The sequence below is a fragment of the Cyprinodon tularosa genome, unplaced genomic scaffold (assembly GCF_016077235.1).
Source record: "Cyprinodon tularosa strain WSP-4 unplaced genomic scaffold, ASM1607723v1 ctg36, whole genome shotgun sequence".
Lineage (NCBI taxonomy): Eukaryota > Metazoa > Chordata > Actinopteri > Cyprinodontiformes > Cyprinodontidae > Cyprinodon > Cyprinodon tularosa.
The window spans coordinates 320654-346471 of record NW_024039074.1 but is presented as its reverse complement, the minus strand read 5'-3'; the positions used below and the strand labels follow the sequence as shown (position 1 = coordinate 346471).

Sequence of the window (25818 nt, the reverse complement as noted above, 5' to 3'; positions counted from 1 at the left end):
AGCGTTCCCTCTCGGGAGCGGGTACAGGGTTGTGCATGCCCATTTTTTTGAAGACTTGAGAGGGTGGTCTTGTCAAAAATTCAAGCAAATCCTCCAATACACCTATAAATCAAGGCTAGAAAAATGCCTGTGTTTAGAGTAAGTCAAATCATTCCTCAAGATCCCTGGTTTTGTTTTCCGGGGGTTGTTTTAACCTGCCATCGGTAGGCATCAATTCTTTCCTCAACACTGTAGAGAGCAATTTAGCATGTGTTTTGACTCCTGTTTTGGCTCCCAAGGGAGCTCTTCAGCATGTGTTTTGGCAGAGAGAACTGCTGCACAGTTTAGTGCATGTTTGGGAATTTTCCCTCTTATTTACTGCAGCTGTTCTTAAAAAATTAATATTAAGAATTTTTCTGGGAAGAGTAGCCAAGGAGCCTTCCGCAGAGTTGGAGCCGGTAGGAGCAGGTAGAGCCGGATTACCCAAGAATGATGCTGTTAAACAATCTGAATGCTGACTAACAATGAACTAATTTCTATCAACAGCTAATAACCTGTTCACCCAGAAGTCAAGAGATGATTTATACACACATGGAAAAAAATGTTGATACCTAATTGTTTAATGAAAGAAAACCCACCACAAGAAAACCCAACTGGCAAAAGCAATAAAAAAATTAAAAAAAACTGTAAAAATGGACAAATGAAAAAGAGGCACTGCTTTTCGACAATGCTTTAATAGAATCATTAAAAAAATAAACTCATGAAATAAGACTGGACAAAAATGATGGAACCCATAACTTCATATTTTGTTGCACACCAGTTTGAGGCAAACGCTGCAATCAAACGATTGCTTAGTGTTGAAATGCCTATATAAACTTGTTGATAAATTATTATTATTTTAATTAACACAAAGAAAGGGTAAGGAGCTACAACTTTCTTACGGTGCAAAGCTGCAAAGTTCTTCCTACTGGCATAACTTTCTCTTACGGCCAAGGTTGCAACTATCGCACAGGAACCTTGGAGGCTGGCATATTTGGGGCAGTAACCTTGGAAGCTGGCGGCGCAGCTTGAGACCCACTAAGAAGTAGCACCAGGGCCGTACGCAGGGCCCAAAAAATACTGAGGTCAGGACAGTTACTTCTAGGTTTTCTGCATCCAAGAAAATGTTTGTGATTCCATTATTTAAGTTTGGTCATTCTCAGTCTTAAGCAGCAAAAACATCATAAATATGTCTTATGAATAGGCTAGGCGGGGCAGTTCTCTGTTCCTCTTAACCTGACAGACATTTCAGGCATTACAAACTTGTTAACTTGATCTCAAGTTTCTTTTGAAGCTTCTATCAAAGCGGTTAGAAATGTGTCACAAAAGACATTCCGGTATAATTGAAAGAAGTTGCTTCATACTTACTTCAGCATTTACAATAGACATTGAAGACCTATTAAATTATTAAGTTGATAATCATGCCTAATCTGTTCACTGTTGTTATGGAAAGCCCGCCTTTGAAAATACTTTTATTATAATCTTACACAATACTTCAAGTATCATGCAATAAACATTTGACTTTGAAAACATATACAGTTCACTGGCACAGTATCTTCCTTCTATCTCTTCACTGCTCCACTTGCTGCTTGGCCCAAAGCTTGGTTTAAGCCAGCATTTCCCCCCTATCCTGTTTTCCCTTTAGTGAAGAATATCAACACAGTCAAAACTTAATCTAATAGAAATTAATCAATATGCCAATTCAACATCATGTTTCAAGAAGTTTATTTAGCCATTTCAACACTTTAACATGAAATTAAAAGAAATTGGTATTACGGGTTCCAGAGCAGCCCATATCAAAGTTTAAAATAGTAAAAGCAGCTTTAGTTAAGATGAAGTATAGATATTAAATAAACAAGATAAAATATGCACATTTACGCAATTGTAGAAAATACACAGGAGTGTACATTAGAGTAGTAAATAAAAATGGGGCCTTCTGAGGGTTTTTGATGGACCGTTATGGTGACTCTTGAAGTAAGGGTAAGTTACCACAGAAAATTATTTCTTTTTAAATTAACCGGATGTATTCTTTTGTTTCTGCACACAACTTCTTGTCCCGTGGGATCTGCTGCAGGACAGGAAGCAAATCTGTGCAGGTACAATTGTTTGAAAGAAAACAATATAACTGACATGGCCTGTATGCACCACGCAAGACTCCACCGAGGAAGAAAAATCATGTTAAAGCCTCTTGTAATCTTGCAAAATTTAACTCTTTAGATACAATAATACACCTTATGTTTGTAGGTCAAATGGCACTGCACATCACCCCAAAAACACCATACCAACAGTGAAGTTTGGATGTCGGAACATTATGGCGTGGGGCTGTTTTTTCAGCATATGGTACTAGCGGACCTCAAATAACTGAAAAAAGGATTAATGGATAAATGTAGAGAGACATTCCTGATAAAAGAAAATCTGCTGGCAACATCCAGCCAAGGAAAAATTCTCAATTTGTTTCAGAGAAAGAAAATAAAGCTGCTAGAATGGCCCAGCTAATCACCTGATTTGAATCCAATAGAAAATCTATGGAAAGAACTAAAGATCAGAGTTCATAGAAGAGCCCCACAAAACCTTCAAGATGAGAAGACTGTTTGTGTGGTAAATTGGACCAAAATCACACCTGAGCAATTCATGTAACTAATTTCTCTATGCATGAGGCATCTTGTCATTGCCAACAAAGTCTTTTGTACAAAGTATTAAATACATTTCAGTAAGTGAGTTCAATACTTATTCCATGTCTCATTTTACTTTATTAGACACAACTTAATTTCTGCACATCTATGGTTTGATTTTTGCATGTTTGGCTTACAAGGATTTTTACCGGTATTTAGAAATATATTTCCATAGAAAAAGGGTGCCGTGTTCAATACTTATTTCACCCACAGTAAATAATCTATCTAAACACCATGAAATCAGTTTAATGTAGATCGTAAATGTTGGTTGCTTTCCTTCACCAATGGTCCCATACATTTGATATCTATCTCTACATGGCCTTGAAAAGGGTTGGTTCTTGTGATGATCTCAGTTCTGATGCCTGGTCTGATTACTCATTTCACACACCTGCTTAGTTCTGCCCAGTTCTCCTTAACCGCTCATCTGATCAACCTGCTTTAGTTTCTATTTAACCAGCCTTCATACCAGTCATCAGTGCCAGATTATTTTGTGCACTGTGTACTCTACCAGGAACTGTGACCTGTCTGTGACCTGAACTGTGACCTCCTGGCTCTGACAACCTTCTACATCTCTGACATCGGCTTTGGCCTCACCATCTGGATTATCCTGCCTTCAACTGTCTGCTCAGTTCTGATCTACTGCCTTTCCTGCCACCACGATACATCAGCGTCTGGGACTCTCTGTGCGGCAACTGCCGCATTGGCAGCCAGTCAGCCGGAACCATTTTCTACCTCAGAATTTGGACTGAACTATGACTCTATAATATGTACATTTAACACGTCTTTTTATTCTCATTAATTTACTCTTTTGCTACAAGAGCTGAACTTTAATTCCTGTCTCTAGAGTTATTTCATTTATATTATTATTTCAACTTGTGCTTCTATTATGTGGCTCTAATTATTTCCAGAAATGAATACACAGATGGGAATAAAAGATCATTTTAACAATAATCTCTGTTGCAAAAGCAGCCTTTGCAACTATCTTACCATATACCTTCTCTATAGTTACACTGCAGGAATGTGTTACAGATATATCTTAAAGTCCTAATTTAAATGAAATAGGTTGGTTTTAAAACAGAAAGAAGCATAGATAAAACCTGATGTACAGGTCCTAGCAGACACACAGGTTTGCTTTCATTTTATGAGAGGCATGTGACAAAGTTGCTCTGAGAAAACTGTCAGCAACCTGTAGGACATTTTAAAGATGTACACAGACAGAAGGCTGTAGCAATAAATGAAGTTTCTTCTTTTTCTTTATGTCAGGGATTTGAGTGAGCAGAAAGTTTTTCTTCAAGCAGATATTCACATCGGCTTTTTATCAAGCTCATCAGCTCCAGATTAAGATGCGTCATAGTAATGAAATGGCACATAGCTGACATGAAAATATCATGTGGAATGTATTTCAGGGATAGCATATAAAGAAGCTGGTTGCCTATAAGTACCAGGGCAGTTGCAATCTACAAAATGGTAATATTAAGACAGTGTCATGTTTAATGACTTGAAAGAATACATAAATCCAGATTTGATCCAGAATCTAATTAGTAGGCATCAGAACAGCCTCTGGTTATTTAGCCTGGAGCCTGCTTCTCCTGTGCTCCACTAAGGACCTACATTTGAAAGGGGAATAAATAAGACTAACCAACCTCTGCTAAAAAGACCGGAGATAGGGTGTATGTTTAACACCATTTTATGAATAGATATAATCAAATTTCTCAATATGAGTTACAGTGACGAAAATAAGTTCTCCTACTTAGAGATGTCCACTGTGAGAGATATAATAAAAAAAAAACAGAAATCGAAATTTATGATGTTTTGTAACTATTTTTTGTATGATAGCTGCATATAATTATATGAACACCTGAAATGTTAATATTTGATAGAGTACCTTTGTTTGCAGTCATATAGGTCAAACATTTCCCGTTGTTTTTTTTCAGGTTTTTACACATTGCAGGAGGGATATTGGCCCACTTCTCCACACAGATCTTTTCTAGATCAATCAGGTTTCTAGGCTGTCGCTGAGAAACACAGAATCCTCTATTGAAACCCAAAGATCCTCTATTGGGTTTAGGTCTGGAGACTGACTAGGCCACGCCAGAACCATGATATGCTTCTTCCAGGGCTACTTCCTAGTTATCCTGGCTGTGTGCTTCGGGTCATTGTCATGTTGAAAGACCCAGCCTCAACCCATCTTCAATGCTCGAACTGAGTGAAGATGGTTGTTACCCAAAATCTCGCAATACATGACCCTGGTCATTCTCTCCTTAATACAGTGCTGTTGCGCTGTCCCATGTGCAGAAAAACACTCCTAAAGCATGATACTTCCACCCCCATGTTTCACAGTAGGGATGGTTTTCTTGGGATGACACTCATCATTCTTCTCATGTGGTCATGTGGTCTCATCTGACCACATGACTTTCTTCCATGACTCCTCTGAGTCATCCAAATGGTCATTGGAAAAGTAAAGACAGGCCTTGAATGTGCTGGTTTAAGCAGGGAACCTTCTGTGCCATGCATGATTTCAAACCATGACTCTTTACCAGCAGTAACCTTGGTCACGGTGGTCCCAGCTCTTTTCAGGGCATTGACCAGCTCATCCAGTGTAATTCTGGGCTGATTTCTCACCTTTCCTAGTATCACTTAAACCCCATGAGGTGAGATCTTGCATGAAGCCCCAGTCCAAGGGAGACTGACAGTCATGTTTAGCTTCTTCCATTTTCTAATTATTTCTAATGGTTGCTCCAACAGTGGACTTTTTTCACCAACCTGCTTGACAATTTCAACATAGCTCTTTCCAGCCAATTTTGTCTCTTGTGTTTTTGGATTGCTCTTTGGTCTTTGCCTTGTTAGTAGTTGGATTCTTACTGATTGTATGGGGTGGACAGGTGTCTTAATGCAGCTAACGACCTCAAACAGGTGCATCTAATTTAGGATAATAAATGGAGTGGAGGTGGACATTTTGAAGGCAGACTAACAGGTCTCTGAGGGTCAGAATACTTTCAATTCTATTTCAAGTGTTTTATATTTCTGTTCAATACACTTAAGCACATTTGCTGTTTTTAAAGGTGCTTTGAAAATAAACTGGGTTTCGATGTCATGGGAAGGGTGTCTAAGCTGTTTTTGCTTCAAAGCAAATTGGCATTGGTCCATAGGAAAGCATAAAGATGTCAACATAATTGCAGAAAACAGCTATGGAAATAGTTTCTGTTTCGTTATGACAGGGATCTGGGTGGTGTTGTGTTTGTGTATTAGGACCTGTAGGATCAAACTGGCAGTAGACTGAAAAAGTATGTAGGCGTAATGGCAGAGAACAATGAAATTGTTTTTAGTTTCTCCCTCAGGGATCTGGGTTGCATGGTCTTTGTGTGGTAGAACCAGAAAGATCAACTCTCTAATTAACCCCTTAACAATTCCTTTAGATGCCTGGTTAAGCTCTCGCATGTTTCCTTGCAGTATTAAAGTAAATTCTCAGTTACAGACATTTGCTTTGTTTTCAATAAACCAGGTTTTTTTTTTTTTTTTTGATAATTGTCACCTGAGAGTTTCTTGTTGGCCGTTTTCTGTCAGTCACTTCAATAGTGTTATGTTCCATCATGGTTTAACTTACATTGCAAATAATGTCAAAGCTTAGTTGTGACAGTTATTGCATCTTCTATCCTGGGGTGCTCACTGTAGTTTAATTTATCTAGTTAAATATCTGTTTGGGGGTCAGCCATGTAAAATTGGAGTTAGATAAAAAATTTTTATTAATTCATGTCTGGCAGAACCTCACATTTTAGGTTGCAATAATGCCATAATTTTATACTGCAGGTAAAATATTTAAATTTTGACAAAACTGAATCTATTGGAGATTTTTTATTATAAAGTGTGTATAAAAGAAAGAAAAATAGGGTTAGTTTTTATCTACAGGGTCCAAATGCCTTTACTTTTTTCACTTTACATGGAGTTGACATCGGTCCCTGAGTTGAGCTGGATGCAGGTCAATTCTGAGTACCAACAACATCCATCTTGAATATCCCACTTAGATTTTCTGCTGGGTTGGACCCATTTAACATGGATATACATGACATCATGACATTGTATCTGCTAAACAGAACTAACTGAACTACTGAGGTGTCAGTCTGCATATCAAAGTCATAAAGGGTATATTTTAAAGATACTTTTTCAGTAAAAATCACCACCCCTTCCTCTTAAAAGGCAGTTTTCCTCTCCACTGTCACCACAGGCATGTGAGGGATTGCCTTCAAGTCAATGAGTCGATGCAATCAACTGGTTTTCCTTAGATAGAAACCTTTGAACCAATCTGACTATGATCTGGTTGAACTGTTTCTGTGAAGTGCCTTGAGATTAAATGTGTTGTGAATTGGTGCTATATAAATAAACTGAACTGGATTGAATTTGAGTTTGTTTAACATTCAATTCTATTTAGTTTAGCTGTATAGCACCAATTCACAGCACATGTCATCTCAAGGCACTTTACAATTCAACCAGATCACATTGTCAAATTTGACTGTATTATCCATGACTGAAGGTCCCATTCACTGAAATTATCATATTTATCCATATGAGTTATGTTTTATGAGAACTGATTATGTTCAGGTATACAACCAGCACAATGTTACAGAGAAAAGGCATTTTTAGTACATCCTTACTTCCTGCTTTTAAATATCTTTTTAAAACCTCTTTTTAAAAAAAAAAGTTGTAAATTAACATGCTCTTATATCTGTTTTATTGTATAGGTGTTTTGTATCTCTGTTGGTCCTATCTTTTTTTTATATTGTGGCAAACTTGCTGCTTTACATTGTGCTTTATAAATATACTGGCTTTTGGTTTCATGGGAAGGGTGTGTTTTTCCCTCATAGGAAATTGCCACTGGTCAGAGGACAGCATAAAGATGTAGGCATAATGACAGAAAACAGTCATGGAAATACAGCGGGTGATATAAGTATTGCACACGCCACCATTATTCTCTTAATATTTCTAGAGGTGCTATTGATATGACATTTTCACCTCATGCTGGTAACAATCCATGCAATCCACACATACAAAGAAACATACGATATATTTACAGAAATTAAGTTATGTGTAATAATGTGGAATGCCACTGGGAAAAAGTATTAAATGTGTGAAGAAAGGGAACAAAAAGGCATGGAAAGCCAAGACACCAGCCGACATCTCTGAGTAATTACAAAGCAATCCTTTCCTCTGTCAGTGCAAATTAACATCAGCAGGTTCAGTCCCAAATGGTGGCCAATAAAAATTGGTCTATGGTGTCACACAAGAAACATCTCATTATGGGTAAAAGTAAAGAGCTTTCTCAAGACCGTCACAACCTTAATGGTAGCATTGGTTACAGAAGGAATTCTAAATTTCTGAATGTTACAATGAGCACTGTTAGGGCCATAATCCTGAAGCGGAAAGAACATAATTTCACCATAAACCGACCAATTACCAGGTTCTCCTCACAAGATTTTTGACTGAGGAGTGAAAATAATCACCAGAAGAGTTGTCCAAGAGCCAAATACCACTTGTGAAGAGCTTCAGAAAGACCTGGAAGTAGCAGGTACAATTGCAATAATGGATGCAATAATGCACACCCTGTTTGGAGGTCAAATGGCACTGCACATCACCCCAAAAGCTCCCTACCAACAGTGAAGTTTGAAGGTCGGAACATTATGCTTTGGAGCTGTTTTTTTTAGAATAAGGTGCTGGCAAACGGTAAATAATTGAAGGAAGGATGAATGGAAAATTGTACAGAGACATTCTTGATTAAACATGTGCTGCCATTTACCAGGATGATGAAGATGAAACATGGGTGTATATTTTAGCAAAACACTGACCCCAAACATACAGCCAGAAAACTGTCAGTTGGTTTCAGAGAAACAAAATAAAGCTGGTAGAATGGCCCAGCCAATCACCTGACCTGAATCCAACAGAAACTCTTTGGAAGGAACTAAAGATCAGAGTTCAAAGAAGTCCCACGAAACCTTCAAGATTAGAAGACTGTTTGTGTTAAAGAATGGGCCAAAAATTACACCTGAGCAATGCAGGAGGCATCTTGAAGCTGTCATTGCCAATAAAGGACTTGTATAAAGTATTAAGTACATTACAGTAAGTGTGTTCAATACTTTGTCCCTGTGTAATTTCCCATTATTACTCATAACCTAATTTCTGGGCATCTATAGTTTGATATCTTTGTCTGTGTGGACTGCATGGATTCGTCTGGTGAAAATGTCATGTCAATAGAACCTCTAGAAATATATTTATTTAAAAAAATGGTGCCGTGTTCAATACTTTTTTTCCCTACTGTAGTTTCTGTTTCTTTATGACCGGGATGTGGGTGGTGTTGTCTGTTTGCGTTGAGAACAGTAGGATCAACTCTTATACTCTTGACTGCAAATGGTGTTCGGGCTTAATTGTGAGAACATTTTACATTTTGTTTAACAGTGATAACATTATCTTCTAGGGTTGATAGGCATCGGCTGACCTACTTTAAGCATCTGATTTTTAACTGTTTTATCTTGCTATTTTCCTTTCTATTATACATGACACCTTCAGCCGTGAAAGGAATAAAGAAGTTTGAAACCTCTCTGTTTAGATTAAAACTGGTCGAAGCAAGGCACAGCTTTGATAACACTCTCCGTCTGTTGCAATTCTTGCAAAAATTCATTAAAGTGCCGTTATGAATGATTTTCACAAATCTCCTTTGTTACTGAAATTATCGCCGTGTTAATTTTTTATTTTCAATATACACACTCTGGGAAAAGACCGAGTTTTTGTGTTATTTTACTTCAGCTCCATGGAAGAAAGTGGGTTTTAATGTTAAGCAATACATTTCCTGTTAACTCCACCGTGACTACGTGACCGACACAATAGAATGCTAGCAATAGTTTCCTTGCTTGACTGACTAACACACCCTAAATGAAATGTAGGCCATGAAATGAAGGACTAATGTAAGAGTCAAGTTTTCACTTTCTGTTTGTTTATGTTTTTATTTAATGATAAAAACATTAAAGCTTTCTTAGCGTTCATTCAAGGATCTTTTTTTAAAGAACTTTTTAAATGTGTCACTCATTTATATTTCTCCTCATTATTCACCATTTAAGCATGAGTGGATAAATGAATCATCGATTTGAACCTTTTTCTCATCTAAACAAAGCTGTAAGAGTTTTGTAGCAGAAAAAAATTAAATAATGTACATTTATTTTTGATAACTGTTCAGCCTAGACATATGAGCTTCAAAGATAATGACGAAGCACAAATCAAATCTTGTTTACCAGAGCAAACTTGTTTCTCATCGAATAAATGGATGTTAACAAGATAAAAGCACCACAAACTCCAATCTAGAAACTGTACAACCAGAGGTTGTATGTACTGTATAATAAGACACATGATGCATTATAGGACAAATGCATCTAACAGATCACATGTTGGAATTAGTTAAATGTATTCCTTTATTGTCAAAATAAAAACCCTACAATCTTTTAAGGGGATGGTGACACTTCTTATTTTGATGTTTATAGACTTTAGACCACTGAGGTCTTTTAAGGAAATTGTGTTTTGAAGGGTTGGTGATGTAATGCATGCATGCTTACAAACTAACTCACAGGGATTTTGTGGCAAACATAATGTGAACAATGCATTTCTGTAGAAACTTTTAAAGATAAGATCTGGTTACAACACTGAGAGAGGCAAGGCTGTCGTACTAAAGTCCCATCATCAGTAGATAATGGGGGTAAACTGTCTTGCCAAAGGACAATGAACTGAGATAAACTTGTCACCATCTGTTTGCAGGACAAATTCCTGCTTCTTAAACAACTGTCACCATATATGCCGGTGGAAATCATGGGATCAATATCCATTTCTAGAAAATATGGCCAGGTCCTAGGTTATGTTTACACCTTTTTGGGTATGCAGATTTTCTTCCATGGCTAGGAGGAAAAAATATCTGAATTTCTAAAAGCCACAAAATATTTCTGAGGTAACTTTGGCAAATATTTGCAGAGTGAGATAAGAGGTCTCTGCTCCGGGGCATTTCATTCACCAAATATGTTTTCTATACTTTATTCTGAAACAGAATATAGATTTGTTGTGTAGTTTTTTGCTGTTGTTTTGTTGTTTTTTTTAATCAGCGACTTAATTCGTGGGTGAGCGGTTAGGGTGTCAGACTTGGATCCCAAAGGTTACCGGTTCGACTCCTGACCCGCCAGGTTGGTGGGGGGAGTAATTAAACAGCGCTCTCCCCCATCCTCCTCCATGACTGAGGTACCCTGAGCATGGTACCGTCCCGCAACACTGCTCCCTTGGGGCGCCATTGAGGGCTGCCCCCTTGCACGGGTGAGGCATAAATGCAATTTCATAGTGTGCAGTGTTCACTTGGGTGTGCTGTGTCACAATGACAATGGGAGTTGGAGGAGTTTCCCAAAGGGCTTTCACTTTCACGCTTTCACTTAATTAGCTCAGTGTTTATTGTTTTATTCAAAGGATACAGATGTGCTCAGACATGCCAGTCTGACTCACAGTACTGTGATTGCAGTCATGGGTGCACAACTAAAAGCTAGCCTAAAGGGATGGTTGGGTGGTGGTGGTGTCATGTAGTAGGTAACTGATAGTTTATAAAAAAATCTATTAAAAAGATTATTTAAAAAGAGATACAGGGGTAAAAGTTGGCCCGAATATTCCAGCACTATGTACCAGAAAGATTTGAGGCTGTATGCTGTTCCGGGAAGATCTGCTGCCTGTTATTCTTTATACATTTTATTTATATAGCAGTAATTCGCAATCATCTCAAGGCACTTTACGGAGACAATGCAATCAGATCATACTGTCTGAATAGTTTAAAGCTTTCTATCCAAGGAAAATCAGTTGACTGTAGCGACTAATTGACTATAAAACAACCCCTCAAACCAAGCATGTGGTTAGTAACATGGGGGCGGAAAAACTCCCTTTTAACAGGAAGAAACCTCTAGCAGAACCAGGCTGATTAGTGTTCGGCCAACTGCCAAGGCCGACTGGTGTTCAAGCAGACAGAAACAGACATACAAAACAAGCATAGAGGCATTGATCTATAAATATTTTTTATGTTATGAAAGGTAGCGGTAAACTAACTCCTGAAGTACCTCTGTATATATATATATATATATATATAGGTTATACTGGTATATAATACAACAAATGACACACATCAATGTGGTTTGTCTGCCAGGTTTCTAGCCAACCTGGTATATCAGTGTTTTTGCAATATATGCAGGTTCTAAGGAAATAAAATGAAGCAACTGTGTATTTTAATATCCTACCATCACGAATATAGAACCACTTTCACCCTTGACGACGTGTATGTTTGCTATTTTTTCTACTTTTTGTAGAATAAACTAGTAGGCCTATTGAATATGATACCAATCATTGTAGCAGTGAAAGTTTTAAAATCCATAGGGTTTAAAAAATATCTAATTATAGTTTTTGTTCTCCTATGAAGCCACATATACGGCATGAAATGAGGTACATCATACAACAAATGACACACATTAATGTGGTTTGTCTGCCAGGTTTCTAGCCAACCTTGTAGTAAATGATTTATGGAGGGAGTTGAAAATAAAGGGGAGGAGGAAGTTTTCCTGTATTCCTCTTTTTGTCTGTCATTTTGGAACATTCGTAATTTTTCTTATATTTATCTTCTTTGCTCTCCTTTTCTTAAGCAGGAGAAATACAGACTTAATTCTGAACATTGGTCCTTCTGTGATTCTGAGAGATAAGCAAACCATCCCAGAGAGAATACTCAAAGGAATTTTTGGATTTTACTCTTATTCACCTATGGAATCATATGTGTTGGATTGTTTATTCTGTTTGCTCCCATCCTTCTTACTTTTTCTTTTTTATGTGGGTCTGCACTGTCCTAGACTGTGTGGCTGGGCAAGGGTGGCCGTCAGGGCGTCAAGCTGGAGACTCTGGGTCATTATCTGTCTAATCCTGCAGCTGCCTTTGCACAAGGAAAAAAGAACAAAGGCTGAGGACCTGAAATCACTTGAGACAGATATGGTGTCAGGTCAGGTCTCAGATGGACCCAAGCTTATCTGTAAACCCACTGCATTGGCCAGATATCTCCTGCAGCACTGTGGCTCTCTCACAAAGGCAAAACTGGCTGCTTGGCCTCGGGGAGACCCTCACCTCCAGACTTTCTCCAGCCAAATATTTGGAGAACATAGACAGAAGGTACAGTTCACCAGAGACCACCTATTACTAAAAGACGGGGGAATTGTAGCACTGGATTGGGCTATAGGGACGAGACTTATCGAGCTGACAGCGAAGAGGAGGTGGGAGGTGAAAAAAGAGCATCAATCAGTGAGGAAGACGCTCGGATGCTTCACCTCAACACCCCCTGTTCTTCTCCTCATCCCTCAGTTCTGGGGAGGGATGACACCCCACTTACAGCTGCTCTGCAGTCAGGCCATGCGGCAGGGTTTCTATGTGGTGGTGTTTCATCATCGAGGCACAGCGGGTTCCCCCCTCACCACAACAAGACTCACTGAGTTTGGAGACCCAAGCGATCTGGAACAGGTAGGCTACAATATATAAAAAAAGGAATAGCTGACTCAGCCTAAGTCAATCTCTCCTCTTAGTTTTCATAAATGGGGGAATCCTGTTTCAATCCAATTTATCTGTTTTTTTCAGGATGTATGGAAAGGGCAATTTTTTAAGAAGTCTGCCCCTTTAAACTGCTCCATTAGCAAATTTATATTTTTAAAATAAATATTTCACTGTTAAAAAATAAAAATAACTAAACAACTTTACATCTTGGTCAGGCATCTCCAACTCTGACATTTGAAAGCTACTGGCCTTTAGCCTATAGATGCTTCTCTGTGATGCTTCACCATGTCCCCAGTTTAATAGAGTCATGTTTGTGCCAGTAGTGCTCTGACAAAAAGGCTTGCAAAGATGAGCCCCTTTTACTGCGGCAATGATGGAGCAGAATAATCTAGAGAACAGAAAAAATACTGAAATTTACCTTTAATGTAATGGAATCAAAAGCTGCTGATCAGATAATTAATGTTACATTTATAAAGGTCCAAAGACAGTTGAGCACCCATATTCTCCTTTTGGGGAAAATTAAAATATTTCAATACCCCTCATCTTCAACCCACATAAATGTAAAAAAAAAAAAAGCCTACTGTCTGTGCTATCCTCATGGAATACAACCCAGGGCAGTTAGCCCTATGGCCTACATGAATAACTACCACTAGCTGGAATAGAGCTGCATCTATAAATTGCAGGACCCTAGCTGAATGATTATTAACTCTATATGGAGGCTCCCTAATAATAATGAATCTGAAAACAGTCAAATATGTTGACATAATACCTAAATTAAATATTTGTGCAAACCCACAACAGTCAGAATAAGTGGGGCCCCATTAGCACCATCATCTGAAAATAATATCTTTAAATGCTTTTAAAAACATATTCATCTGTCAAATGTTTTAACGAATCTGCAGACACCCTGTTTGTCGAATAAGCATCCCAACCTGCTTAGAACTTTAAGTAAGCATCCCCACTTGCTATAATTGCAATGGCCAAGGTGGCTGCATGTTGGGGTACCTCTGTTAGTTTGAATTTGATAGTCTTTTTAATAAGAATTTAAGCTCCTCTGTTTCTGGATCAATATTTCTTTTTTTCTTATTTTTTTTTTTGCTTCCAGTGTTGGATGTTGTGCAGATGAATTTATTTTTCTGTAGTATTTCAATTTTTGGAGATGTTATGATGTGTAACTATAACAACCACAGCAAGTTGGGTTTTTTTTTTTTTCAAACCTGGGAGCAGATTATTAGCATCTCAAAAGCAAATAATCAACAACATTTCAACTATGTTAAGTCCCACAGAAAATAAGATTGGAAAATGCAAGGAAGTTAGCCGACAGATGGTGTCATTCAAGAATGATACTATGAAGCTTCGTCTCTGCAGCCTAGATATTAAATTGTTGCCGGTTGGTTTTCATCCATATTATTTACTCAGAGAGTTCACCACTGTTATTTTGGCAGCTGTTTATATTTCACCTCCTGCTGTTATTTACACTGGGTGTAGTGTCATCAGTTACAACTGGCTCAATACTACAACAAAAATTGCAAGGCCGTAAAGGTAAAGCAACGAATAACAAAAACTATGGGTAACTGATGCAATGCAAAAAACAAAACCACAAACTCAAATGCAGTGTTGGGACTAACGCCTTAAGCAATGTGTCTAAATGAACTATTTAATTTATCAATTAATAACAAACATCTTGTATTCCATAATTGAACCTCTAGTTGTATTTAACATTCCCATAACAAGTAAGTTTTCCAAATTCTTCGACACTTTAGATCATAAAAAGTAACTGCATAGTTACTTTGTTAGAAACAAGTTAATTTCAATAATAACTCTAAATTCAATATACTTTTTTGGATAAGTAACTAGTAACTTATTTACATAACATTCAACGCTTCTTAAAAGTGTGTGGAGAAGTGAGAATGATGCCCAGCAGTGGCAGAGAACATTGAGATACTTACCTAATAAACAACCCTGGATCACCAGTAATTTAAGGGTACCGCCAAACAAAACAAAAAAAAAGCCTTCAGGAAGAGAGACAGGGAATTGCTTAGGAATATGGAGAAGGAATTAAGGTTAAGATAAAAGAAAGCAAAGACGCCTTTAGGACGAAGCCGGAAAGAAAGTTCCAGGAGAGCATTACAGCAAATACATTTTCTATACAAAACAAAATTTAAAGTTTAAATTTGTTTTTAGAATGTATGATTATTAAATGCTCTTTTTTGTACATTTTATTACAAGTTTAGAGAAAAGCTACATCAGTCTTAAGATGTTCTGTAGGATCTTTTATTTATAGACTCCATAATGAGTTGTCTGTTGCCTTTCTCCATTTAACCTCTAACTAAGAATATGTATCAACCCCATATGCCTATAGGACCTGCTGCGATGATAATTAACTTACCCTCAAGAGCCAAAAAAAGGTTATCATGCCATAAAATAGAGACATATGTTTTAAAGTGATGAAACCACTGTATAAATGTCATCTTTTTAAAGAGAAATTAATAAATCATATAAGCCTTTCTTAAAGACTTAAAAAATGCTGAAGTTTCCTGCTCTAAATGTTAGTTTGATACCCCTGCCTTAGAGTGATGGTGCTGTTCATGAGGTCTGTATTTCAGGCAGTGACTTACGTCCACAGTCGGCACCCGTCCTCTGTGCTGGTTGCAGTGAGCGAGGGATCAGGCTCTGGGGTTCTGCTGTCCTACTTAGGTGAGCGAGGTTCAAGCACCTGCATAACAGCTGCTGCAGCCATCTCACCTGTGCTGCTGGGCCAACTGTGGTTTGAAAGCGCTATGCCGCCTATCTACCACTGGGGGGTGTTGTTTCACAGAAAAATGCAGCTCAGCAGGTAAGAGAAGTTTATTTACAGGTATGAGTATGATACCATGTATGAAAAATTAAGATGATCTTTTGTTTTCCTCAATCCACTTATTAGATATGCAAGTTCCTTTCAAGGATCACTGGATGTGGATCGTGCCCTCAGGTCCTCCAGTCTCAGAGACTTTGAAGAAGCTCTTTTCTGCTCTCCGACTAAGAAAGCTTTTCCATCAAATGAGAGATCTTTGAACCCTTCATATTCCTCCCTGAGGGGATTTTCACCAACAGCGGCCTGGGCTCTAGGTGAACGAGCTAACCCAGCCCAAGACTGGGAGAACTACTGGGGGAGGAATGAACCTCTGAGGGATGCAGATGAGATGTCAGTCCCAGTGCTCTGTATCTGCAGCTCTGATGACCCTCTCCTTCCACCAACCTCCATGCTTCCCCTTTCTCTTTTCCAGAGCAATCCTTACTTTTTGTTGGCATTAACAGATAAAGGAGGGCACTGTGGGTTCACCCTGGAGGCCAGCAAGGACATAAATGATGGAAAACCAAGAAATGAAGAAGAGGAGGAAGGTGTTTGGAGTCATACTGCAATTTTGGAGTACCTCAAAGTGGTCTCTGATTTCCTGAAAGAGGCAGAGGGGGACTGGAAAAGCTGGGGAGGCCAACTAGAAACAAACAGTCTTAAAGGTCAGAAGGGCAGGATGAACGTTACGGCCCTGCCTCGTCGTCGCAGAGGCGCCATGATGAAAAGGTCAAGAACCCAGCCAGCTGAACAGAGCGCGCTGGATGATGCTGATGGAGACCTGTTTACCTGGAAGAGGTCTTATACTCGTTAAAACAAACACTTTCAGAGACATTAGATCAGTCTTGTGTAAAATACTGCATTCTTTTGTTGTTACAGTGATTTTAAACAAAAAGCTTTAAGGGCAGCATTCCAAGGCAAGGCAATAAAAATCACACCAATTCCGTTCAATTTTGACCAGATTAGTTGGTGAAATCTGTGTGAAAAAGAATGTGAAGTTATTAAAAAACAGCACAGCCTGCACAGGTCAGTCCAGGGGTATGTTTACCTTTGTGTCTCACAACCTCTGGTTTTCAAATTTGACATTTTGAAACTGAAGTGAAGAAATGCTTATCAGGTTTGGAGGCTTGATTGTTCAATACTGGTAGGTCTAGACTGCAGGGAGGCCAAAATAGCATACTTACCGTGCTTTTTGAATATATCTGAAGGGCTTAGTCTACAAATATGTTTTTAATCTAGATATGCCTTTATTCTATCCATCCATCCTTAGTTTGGCTGTTAAGATACAATCAAAGACCATTTTCAAAAAATTTAAAAAGGTACATAACTAAAGAAATATCATATCTGAACATCTGACAGTGAGTCCTGTGTATACTTGCTAGTCTGTTGCAAACTTAAAGACATGGTGGTGACAGTATCATGCTAAGGGAAGTTTTTTTTTTTTTTTTTCAGCAGCAGAATAGGGAAAGATGGACAGTGCTAAATATATATTCCTGAGCAAGATCCGTGAGTCAAATGAGGTCAAACTACCAGTAAGGCAAAGACCCAGGATATACAACTAAAGCAACACTTAATTAGTTAAAAGGAATCCAATAAAATCTGTTGAAATGGCTCAATCAAGGCTACACCTTAAACCTATTGAGAATATCTGCTTATAGCCAAGGGTTATTGTTCACAAATAAAAAACTCCAACTTAATGGATCTAAAGCACTTTGCCTTCAGGAAGGCAACTCTTCTGACGAGATGCGGCAACCTCAGAGACTTACCTAAAGAAGTTGTAGCTGATTACAGCAAAACATCCTTATTAGGAGGGTGAACAGTTATTCACAGTGAAGTTATTTTGTTGTTCATTTCTAAAAAAGTTTAGTGAAATAGTCCAAACTCTCACTTTAAATTTTAGGTTGTGGACAGGAGGGCTTGAATAATTCTGAGGGGTGTGAACACTTTTACAGGCTGCGGGAAGGTTGGATAGTGTTCATAAAACCTAATATTTTAGTTGAGGTTTTTGTAAGGAAGTGAATTCCATTAATGCCGACCCCTCACACACAAACACAATACAACTGAGAAATATTAAAATTACTTTATTACAGGTGATTCTTTATCCAGTAGCCCTCTTCCAACAAAAGATAGTAATTACAAACAAAATATTACATTTATCCCCTAAACTTTGCATCTGAATTACTTTTATACATTTTAAATCACTTATTTTTCCTCTGAAGGAATATCTATTCTCTTCTGCTATGGAACATTCAGCTGTTTTATTTTTTATTTGCACAAACTATACACTTTAATACAGTTTAATACAGATCTCAGGACCAGGAAAAAGAAAAAAGAAAACAGCAAGATTCACCAAATATGACAAAAAGGATTAAAGGAATACTGATAAACAGTCTGTACAGATAAGTAACCTGGCCTTTCACCTACTTCAGCCGACAGCAGCCGCCCCCTTCAGCAGGAGGAAGGGGAGGGAGAGGGTGTCACAGTAGACTCATAAAACTGGTCAGCTACTTGTGCAATCAGTGCAACCGATCCAGTTCAGAGCGACCAATGTCTAAAGCTAGACTCTGCCCCCACTGCTTTGCAGAAAAAGAAGAAAAATCTAGTAAATACATCTAAAACTCTGCAGCTTGTTTGGCCCTCTGCAGACAGCTTGTGGAAAATAAAAACATTGGGAGTAGAACACTAAAGAGATGAAGAGCAGAGGAATAAAGAAATTTAACAACTACGAACACGGGTTATGTTACTAAACAGAGAAACTAGCATGTTTAAACAGATGGGGGTGAAACTGTTGTTGCTTATTTTTAGAGGTAAATAATTCAAAGGTAAAAAAAAAAAATGCTTTCAATAAGTTACCCATGTGGGATTGCCTGAGTAAAGTCAGCACTTCCCACAAGGCTTAAAGTAACCTATTCACAAATTCTTTCAAATAAAATTCTCAGCCTTGTGCAACAATTTGGACTTCAGGGTGAAGAGTGCATCAAGTATTGTGGCCTAAACACTTAATTCTAAGGGTATACTTTAGGCTTTAGTCTACCTCATGTAACATTGTCAGTGTAACACAGTCAAAACTAAAGGAGAAAAGGGTTGAAATCATGTGCAAAAATACCCCTCATACACTTTTGAACAATGTTGTTACTTCCTCAAGGCATTTTGACCTAAAGTTGTGTTTTCCATCAAAATATATGTAACAGCTGCAAAGAGAACAAATAAAAACTCAGAAAATGCTTGTTTTAGCTACAGCAACTTTAAAGCCACAGCGTTGTGCCCTCATCGCAGGTTTCATTTCGCTTTGATTTGTCATTTAGTTTTCTGGACTGTACAATATTAACATAGCGACTGTACATTCCATCTGTGAAAACCATAAAGCATTTCACAATAAGACTTGGATCTTCTCTAAAATGTTCTCTTTAATAGATTTAGGAAACAACACATATCCAGTTCATTTTTTTTTTCTTTTATTTTGGGGGGTCATTTCCCTGCAGATTAGCGAAGGGCCCCAAGGGACCTCTGGAGACACGGGAGGGAAGGATGGAAGCGAAGGATGCAGGGAGATGGGCGGTCAGCTCGGAGGGTGAGACAGAGCGGGGTGTCACACTGGGGAGGGGCTTAGCAGGGGCACGGCAGCGGAAATCCCAGCATCACCACCCATAGATCCACTGAAACATTCAGCAGTCACCAACCAAGCTGTTCATTAGTTTTCATCTTTGAGGCCTTTCTTTTTTTTTTTTTTTTTTAAATCAACATTTACATCTCCTTTAACAACAGATCTGTGTTACATTTTTTTCCTGAAAAGTTTAACGTTTACATTTTCTCTGTACATGCATCCATCAGCCAAGTCTACGTTCTTCTACCATGTGTGCATGAGAATAAAATCGCATCTGACCTTCAGAGCGAGCCATGGCCAAAGTGCAACTTTCAGGCTTTACTGCATTGTTTGGGACACTGTAGAGTTACTGCTAACAGGTGAAGACCAGTTTATATTCAAGTTGTGGTTAGGAACTGCTGAAAACCCATCCTTTCCATGGAGGATGGTGGATTAATATGGCGACAGCATCCTTTAGAGTGAGACGGCCTGGGAAAAGGTCTGTGGAAACCCAAGAGCTGAGCCAAAACTGACTACTATTACTACTCGGCCGTGTGGCTTAAACTGACCAAGCCTCTCTGGCACACACTGACAAACAGTCCAGTGCTGGCAACTGCTACAATTAGCATGTTAGCAGTCTGACACAAATTCTTCAAATAAAGAGAGATGCACCAAGAAACTGGCTGGGAGGCACAATCCTCTTCTTCCATGTATTAAACGCAGCACTAAAGGCAACCAGGCTGTCCAAACGACATTATTTGGCATGGACGTTAAGGAAGAGGTCAAAGTGAGCTAAGGGTTACTCAGGAAGGGTTTTAAAATCAGCAAAATGTAAGAAGCAAAAAGTAGACAAATAAGTATAGTCATCTGTTGATTTAGACTGAAGCAACGCAGAGATCTTTGGTACAGTAAGTGCTGCTTTTGATTTATACTCAACTTTTAGGATTTTGCACCAGCTATGTTCCTAACTTAAGGTACATTTTTTTAATTGAGGAAAGGGCAAACTGACCTGAAGTCAGCCAAATAACAGGAAACTGGAAAGTAACAGGAAAGTTGCTCTGTCCTTCAGAGCTCAGGTTCACTGTCTTAGTATGTCCTGAAACATCTAAGACTTTGAAATGTCTTTGGCCTTTAGATCTCTGTGTTATGTTAAAGCCTCCAATCTCTGTGGTTCACACAGTAAAGCCAACACTGATAATCAACTATTAATTATTAATTTTACAAAGTACAACCCTGTTTTCTGAATATAAATGCATTTAACACATTTTCAAAATCAAAATGCAACACTGTTCCAAACTCAAAGGTTTTCTAGGCAGTTCACCACAAAAAGTCTAAATAAAGAACTAGCAAGGTGTTTTTTTTAGGTGTTATGTAAAAAAAATTACGGAAAAATGAAGAAGATATTGCTGAACTTCAACTCTTGAGTTTAATTAATGCAAATTTTTATCTTTGTGCCATCTTCAACAATTTATTTAAACTGTGCTTTAAATGTATAAAGTTTGAATCAGCAAATTATCCTACACCGTTCCCTTAAATCTCTGTCTTTTGACATTTCAAAGAGAGTAGGACAGCTGCTGCGTCTTTCATCTAAACCAAACAGAGTTCTAAAATCATGGGTTCAGTTTTAAATACTGGTCTAGAAAAATCTGAAATACAACCAAAAAACTTTTTTTTTTTTTTTTCAGGAGTTCAGTACTTTATTATAAGTGCTTTTAGAAAAAAGAAATAAGGTCATTATCATTAATTTTAATTGAAAGATGCTGGATGTAGATGGAATATAAATCAACTGAAGTGCTTTTTTTTGTTATATTCAGTCATTTAAAAAAATACAAATAAAGAAAATCTGTTTTCTTGTTACCATACTGCTTCAAACCTTTTCAAATCAAATTCTAAGCTTCTAGTATACTAGGAAACATCCAGTGGATGTTTTCAGTAGACGTTCTTTTCTCCCTCTTTTGAATCTTCTTTACTCTGTCGACACTTATGCCTCACTGACATTTACTTCCAAGCATACGAAAAACTGTTTCGAAAAAAGTGTTTCGATGGCATCCCACAGGATTTCTTAATTCTTTATTTATGTTAAAGCCAAAGCATTTTTTAACGACATGACTTGTGCCAACATCTGACTCAACCAACTTATGCATTTTAAATCATAAAAAAACTGAAAACTATCACCTCTAGTTGAACTCCATGTTAAATATACCATCAGGGGTTAAATGGCAGCAGACACTAACTTGACAGCTATCATATAAACACAGTCTGCTCTGGCAGACTAACCGCCATTAAAAGACACTAATTTGGTTTCAGCTCTCATGGGTTTCCACAGAGAGCCCCGTCTCGCCAGTCTACCATGCCATGTGCATTGTGGGAAATTATGTGTGCTGTGCATTTAGTGTGTTGTAATTTACAGCGATTGTGTTTCTTGAGTGTTTTTTTTTTAGGTGTATGAGAGGTGGGAACCGTTGGAGATCTGAGAGGTGATGCTGGCGCTCCTGCTCATGCCCTGCTCACTCCTCCCCCCTGATGACGTCCTCCTCATAGCCTGTGGGCTGTTCCTCACCCCTCCCGCACCTCCCTGACTACTTCTCTGACTGCCTCCTCCAGGATGGTGAAGGCTCCAGGGTGGCGGGCCGCCTGCAAGCATAGGGTGACCCCAGGGCTGCTGCGAACTGGAGCCCCCCTGGTGATGACCATGATGGCTGCCGCCTCCGCCACTTCCTGGCCACTGGCTTCCCCCCTGACTGCCTCCTCCTCCTCCACCGCCTCCCCCCCCCCAGCCTCCTTGGGAATCGGGAGCCAGGTTGGTGATTACCATGTTGCTGAAGCCCAGCCGCAGCGACTCAGAGTCGAAAGCCTCAATCTCACGAGCCTGGCGCTCCAGCAGGGAGCGGATTCGCTCCAAACGCTCATTCTGGAGGGAAAGCATTTCCTCTTCGATCTGAGGAAAATGTAACAAACCATTTGAAAAGTTAACATATGGTCCAGCAGAAGTCAAGGTAAAGGGTCATTTTAACATAAACAAAACAAAAAAAGTTATTGAGATATTTAGTCGCATTAGAAAGAAATAAAAAGAATAAAACAATACATTTTAGCATTTCCTATAATGAGAGCCAAAGTTAGTTTTTTTTTTTTTTACATATTTTTATCTTTACATTCAAGCAGACATGCAAGTAAATTTGCAATCGATGTGGACCTTTGCTGGTTTTCTGACAGCCTAGATAAGGTTAGACCAGCTTGCCTTCTGCTCCAGCAGAGCCCTCCTCAGGGACACCCTCTGCTCCAGGTCCCTCCTCTCCTTGTCGTGCTGTGCGTCTGTCTGCATCTTGATCTTGCTCTGGTAGGCGTTGAGAAGCTCCAGCTCCTGCTGCAGCTGCATCCTCAGAACCTGACATTCACCCTCCTGAGCCTCATCTAACCGTAGCTGAGGGTGGAACAATCAAAGAGAGCGACAAATGAACTATTTGCTAAAATCCCAAGAAAACTCACGATAAATGAGCAACAGCTAGATGAGGAAAAATATATTTTTGTGAAAAAAAGACAATTACTGCCTGTGTAGATAGCATCTCACTGATGGAGTGGTCGTACTGCTCGGCCAGGATGGCCAGCTTCCTGGTCTGTTCCTCCTTCAGCCTCTTGAGAACAGCCTTATGCTCAGATTTTGGGGTGGTCTCCAGCAGGTGGTTCCTGAGCGCTTTGTATTGCCGTGTCTGTGTCTTACACGTCTCCTGCAGCTGCTTCTTAATCTGAAGCTCCTTGGACTAAATATGGGAAAGAATCCAGGAGAGGTTTTACATTTTGACATTGATGGTTTCTCTATAGGTCCAGATCTGCACCGGTTTTTGTACCTTCAAGCTTTTAGGCTGCTGTCGGACCTCCATGACATGCTTACGCCTCAGTTCCCTCTCCCTCCTCTTGTTGTATTCCAGCTGGTTGGTGAGCTCAGTCTGGTGCTGGGTTCGGATCAGGTCGGCGCGTGCCCTCTGGATAGTCGCCAGATGCCTGAACTCCAGCTCCTGCATGGACTCGTGATGCCTGAGCAGCATTGCATGTTCCAGATCCTTCTGCGTCTGCCGCTTGTTCAACTCCTTGAAAACATAGTAAAAGGTTTTTCAAACAGAGAAATAAGAAAAATGGGGATGTCTAAGAAGCATTTGTGTTCATGAACCTCTCTTGCTAGATCCTGCTCCACGTTGTGTCTGGCAATTAGGATCCTCCGTTTGAACCGGCGACACTCCAGCTCCAGGTACTGCCTCTGCCTCCTCAGCAGGTTGGCCTCCTCTTCTGCCTGTAAATAGAAAAGCAGGTCAAAAAAATAGGAGCCCAACTCTCACCAACTAAAACCTTCAACAACTTTGCAAATTGCAAATACAACAAATAGTCTTCATATTATTTACCATGTATCGTTTTTAAAATCTTTACCTGGAAGTGCTGAATGTTTTCCTTCTGCTTGGAAAGCCACTCCTGCTTCTCCTTTTTGGGAGTCGACTGGTTCTCGCTCAGTTCCTGCCATAGAAGCATCAATAACTTTTGTTAGATTAACGATTAAAATCTTCTCATTACATCTAATGTGTTCAGGTTCAGTTGATTGAAAGGTTGGTTAAAGGTACCATCAATAGTTCAGGATTACCTCTTTTAGCTGCTCCTTGCGTAGTTTGTATTCCCGCTTCTGCGACTCCAAAAAGCTGCTGAGCTCCTTCTTCTGCTGGACCTGGATGTGCTGCTGAAACTTCTTCTCATCGTTGGCAAATGTCTTCAGCTAAATCGCATAAAAACATAAATAACTATACCAGAATCCATATGAATATTTTAGTTTCTGTTAACACATGATAACCAGTCTGAGTGCATACATCTTTCTCTAGTGCAGCTTGGTGTTTTTTGAGCAGCTTCTCCATCTCCTGAGTGAAATTGTTCCTCAGACTCTCCAGCTCCTTGTCCAGCCTCAGCCGATGCTCATCCATCTCTCCTTTCAGCTTGTTCTCCAGGGCCATCAGGTGCTTCTGATGCTGCCGCCTCATGCGTTTGTACCCTGACATCTGCTCCCTTAGCTCAGAGTCCTGCTCATGTTCTTGCATCTCACGCGTCACCTGTGAGATGGGGATTCATGAGAACCGCAAAGTCCACAGGGTTGACATGAGAGGGGGAAAAAAAATATGGAGAAGGTGGTCTTACAAGGGATGCTGTGCGTATTGTAGCAAAGTGCTCTCTGTTGCGGTAGTGCTTCTTTTGGGCCTGAACTGGAGCTGGCTGTGGCTCGGTAGGTTCGCTGCTTGCTGCCTGCTCACCAGAGAGACTCTCCTCTTCCTCCTGGAAAACAATTCATCATATTAGTTAGAAACCATTTAGAACTTGAACCCCAGTCGGCCTTGGCAGATGGCCGCTCACACTGAGCCTGGTTCTGCGGGAGGTTTCTTCCTCCACTGTCGCTACAAGCATGCTTAGTGTAAGGGATTGCCTTCAAGTCAATGATTCGATGCAATCAACTGGTTTTCCTTATATAGAAAACTGAATCAATTAGACTGTATGATCTGGTGAACTGTAAAGTGCCTTAAGATGACGTGTTGTGAATTGGCGCTATATAAATAAACTGAATTGAATTGACCGAGTCAGGAAGCAGTTCACAAAATATTAAATATGTGGAAATAACGTGAATATTATTCATGAGCAAAATATTTCCAAAATACCAAAATGAAGAGAGGTGCGCCCTCTAGTGGCTTTTCAAAGTGATTTTCTAGTTGTTTTATGTAATAGCTAATACAGTTCAAATTGTACTATTTGAATGAAACCTATTAAATAATCTGTCTTCATTGGCCTGTTGAAGTATTCATATCTCTAAAGATCCCACAAGATCAGCAAACGTACCAGTAGGTGGCGCTGTTAGGTCGTTTCAAACCACACAAATCAAACCTTTATACTCTGAAGAATAAAAACATGCAGTTTAAAATTGTTTAACCCAAAATTTAATTCCTCAAATTAAATTTCTTATTCAAATAATATTGCCTGTGTTTTTTATAACGTTCAACAAGAGTTTTAGACATTTCTTTACCAAGTTGCTGGTGGGTTTTAGAATGACTTTCAGCATTATTTTAGTCTAACCTTTTCAGCTCAGGCATCAAAATAGTATTAGGGCAGAA

At 39.1% G+C, this 25818-nt stretch overlaps 2 protein-coding genes across 6 annotated transcripts in view; one reads left to right on the top strand and one right to left on the bottom strand.

Moving 5' to 3' along the window:
- Positions 1-12327: 12327 nt before the first annotated feature.
- On the top strand, positions 12328-19994 carry LOC119790292 (protein ABHD15). Of its 2 annotated transcripts, XM_038295804.1 has the most exons (4): positions 12855-12997; positions 13086-13241; positions 15878-16107; positions 16195-19994. In XM_038295804.1, exons 2-4 carry the CDS (start codon positions 13098-13100, stop codon positions 16916-16918), a joined length of 1098 nt encoding a protein of 365 aa, XP_038151732.1. In that variant the 5' UTR covers positions 12855-12997; positions 13086-13097; the 3' UTR covers positions 16919-19994. The 2 variants fall into 2 exon arrangements, with proteins under 2 accessions (XP_038151731.1, XP_038151732.1); XM_038295803.1 differs by having other exon boundaries at positions 12328-13241.
- Positions 18170-25818, bottom strand: part of taok1b (TAO kinase 1b) — a 30912-nt gene continuing 23263 nt past the window's right edge. For all 4 annotated transcript variants that reach the window (XM_038295802.1, XM_038295799.1, XM_038295800.1 and 1 more), the window contains exons 13-21: positions 24857-24991; positions 24535-24771; positions 24315-24443; positions 24107-24190; positions 23853-23972; positions 23533-23772; positions 23233-23445; positions 22926-23108; positions 18170-22625 (exon numbers count right to left, since the gene is read on the bottom strand). In XM_038295802.1, coding sequence (XP_038151730.1) covers positions 22125-22625; positions 22926-23108; positions 23233-23445; positions 23533-23772; positions 23853-23972; positions 24107-24190; positions 24315-24443; positions 24535-24771; positions 24857-24991 — 1842 coding nt within the window. In that variant the 3' untranslated portion in view covers positions 18170-22124. The remainder of the gene's footprint in view (positions 22626-22925; positions 23109-23232; positions 23446-23532; positions 23773-23852; positions 23973-24106; positions 24191-24314; positions 24444-24534; positions 24772-24856; positions 24992-25818) is intronic.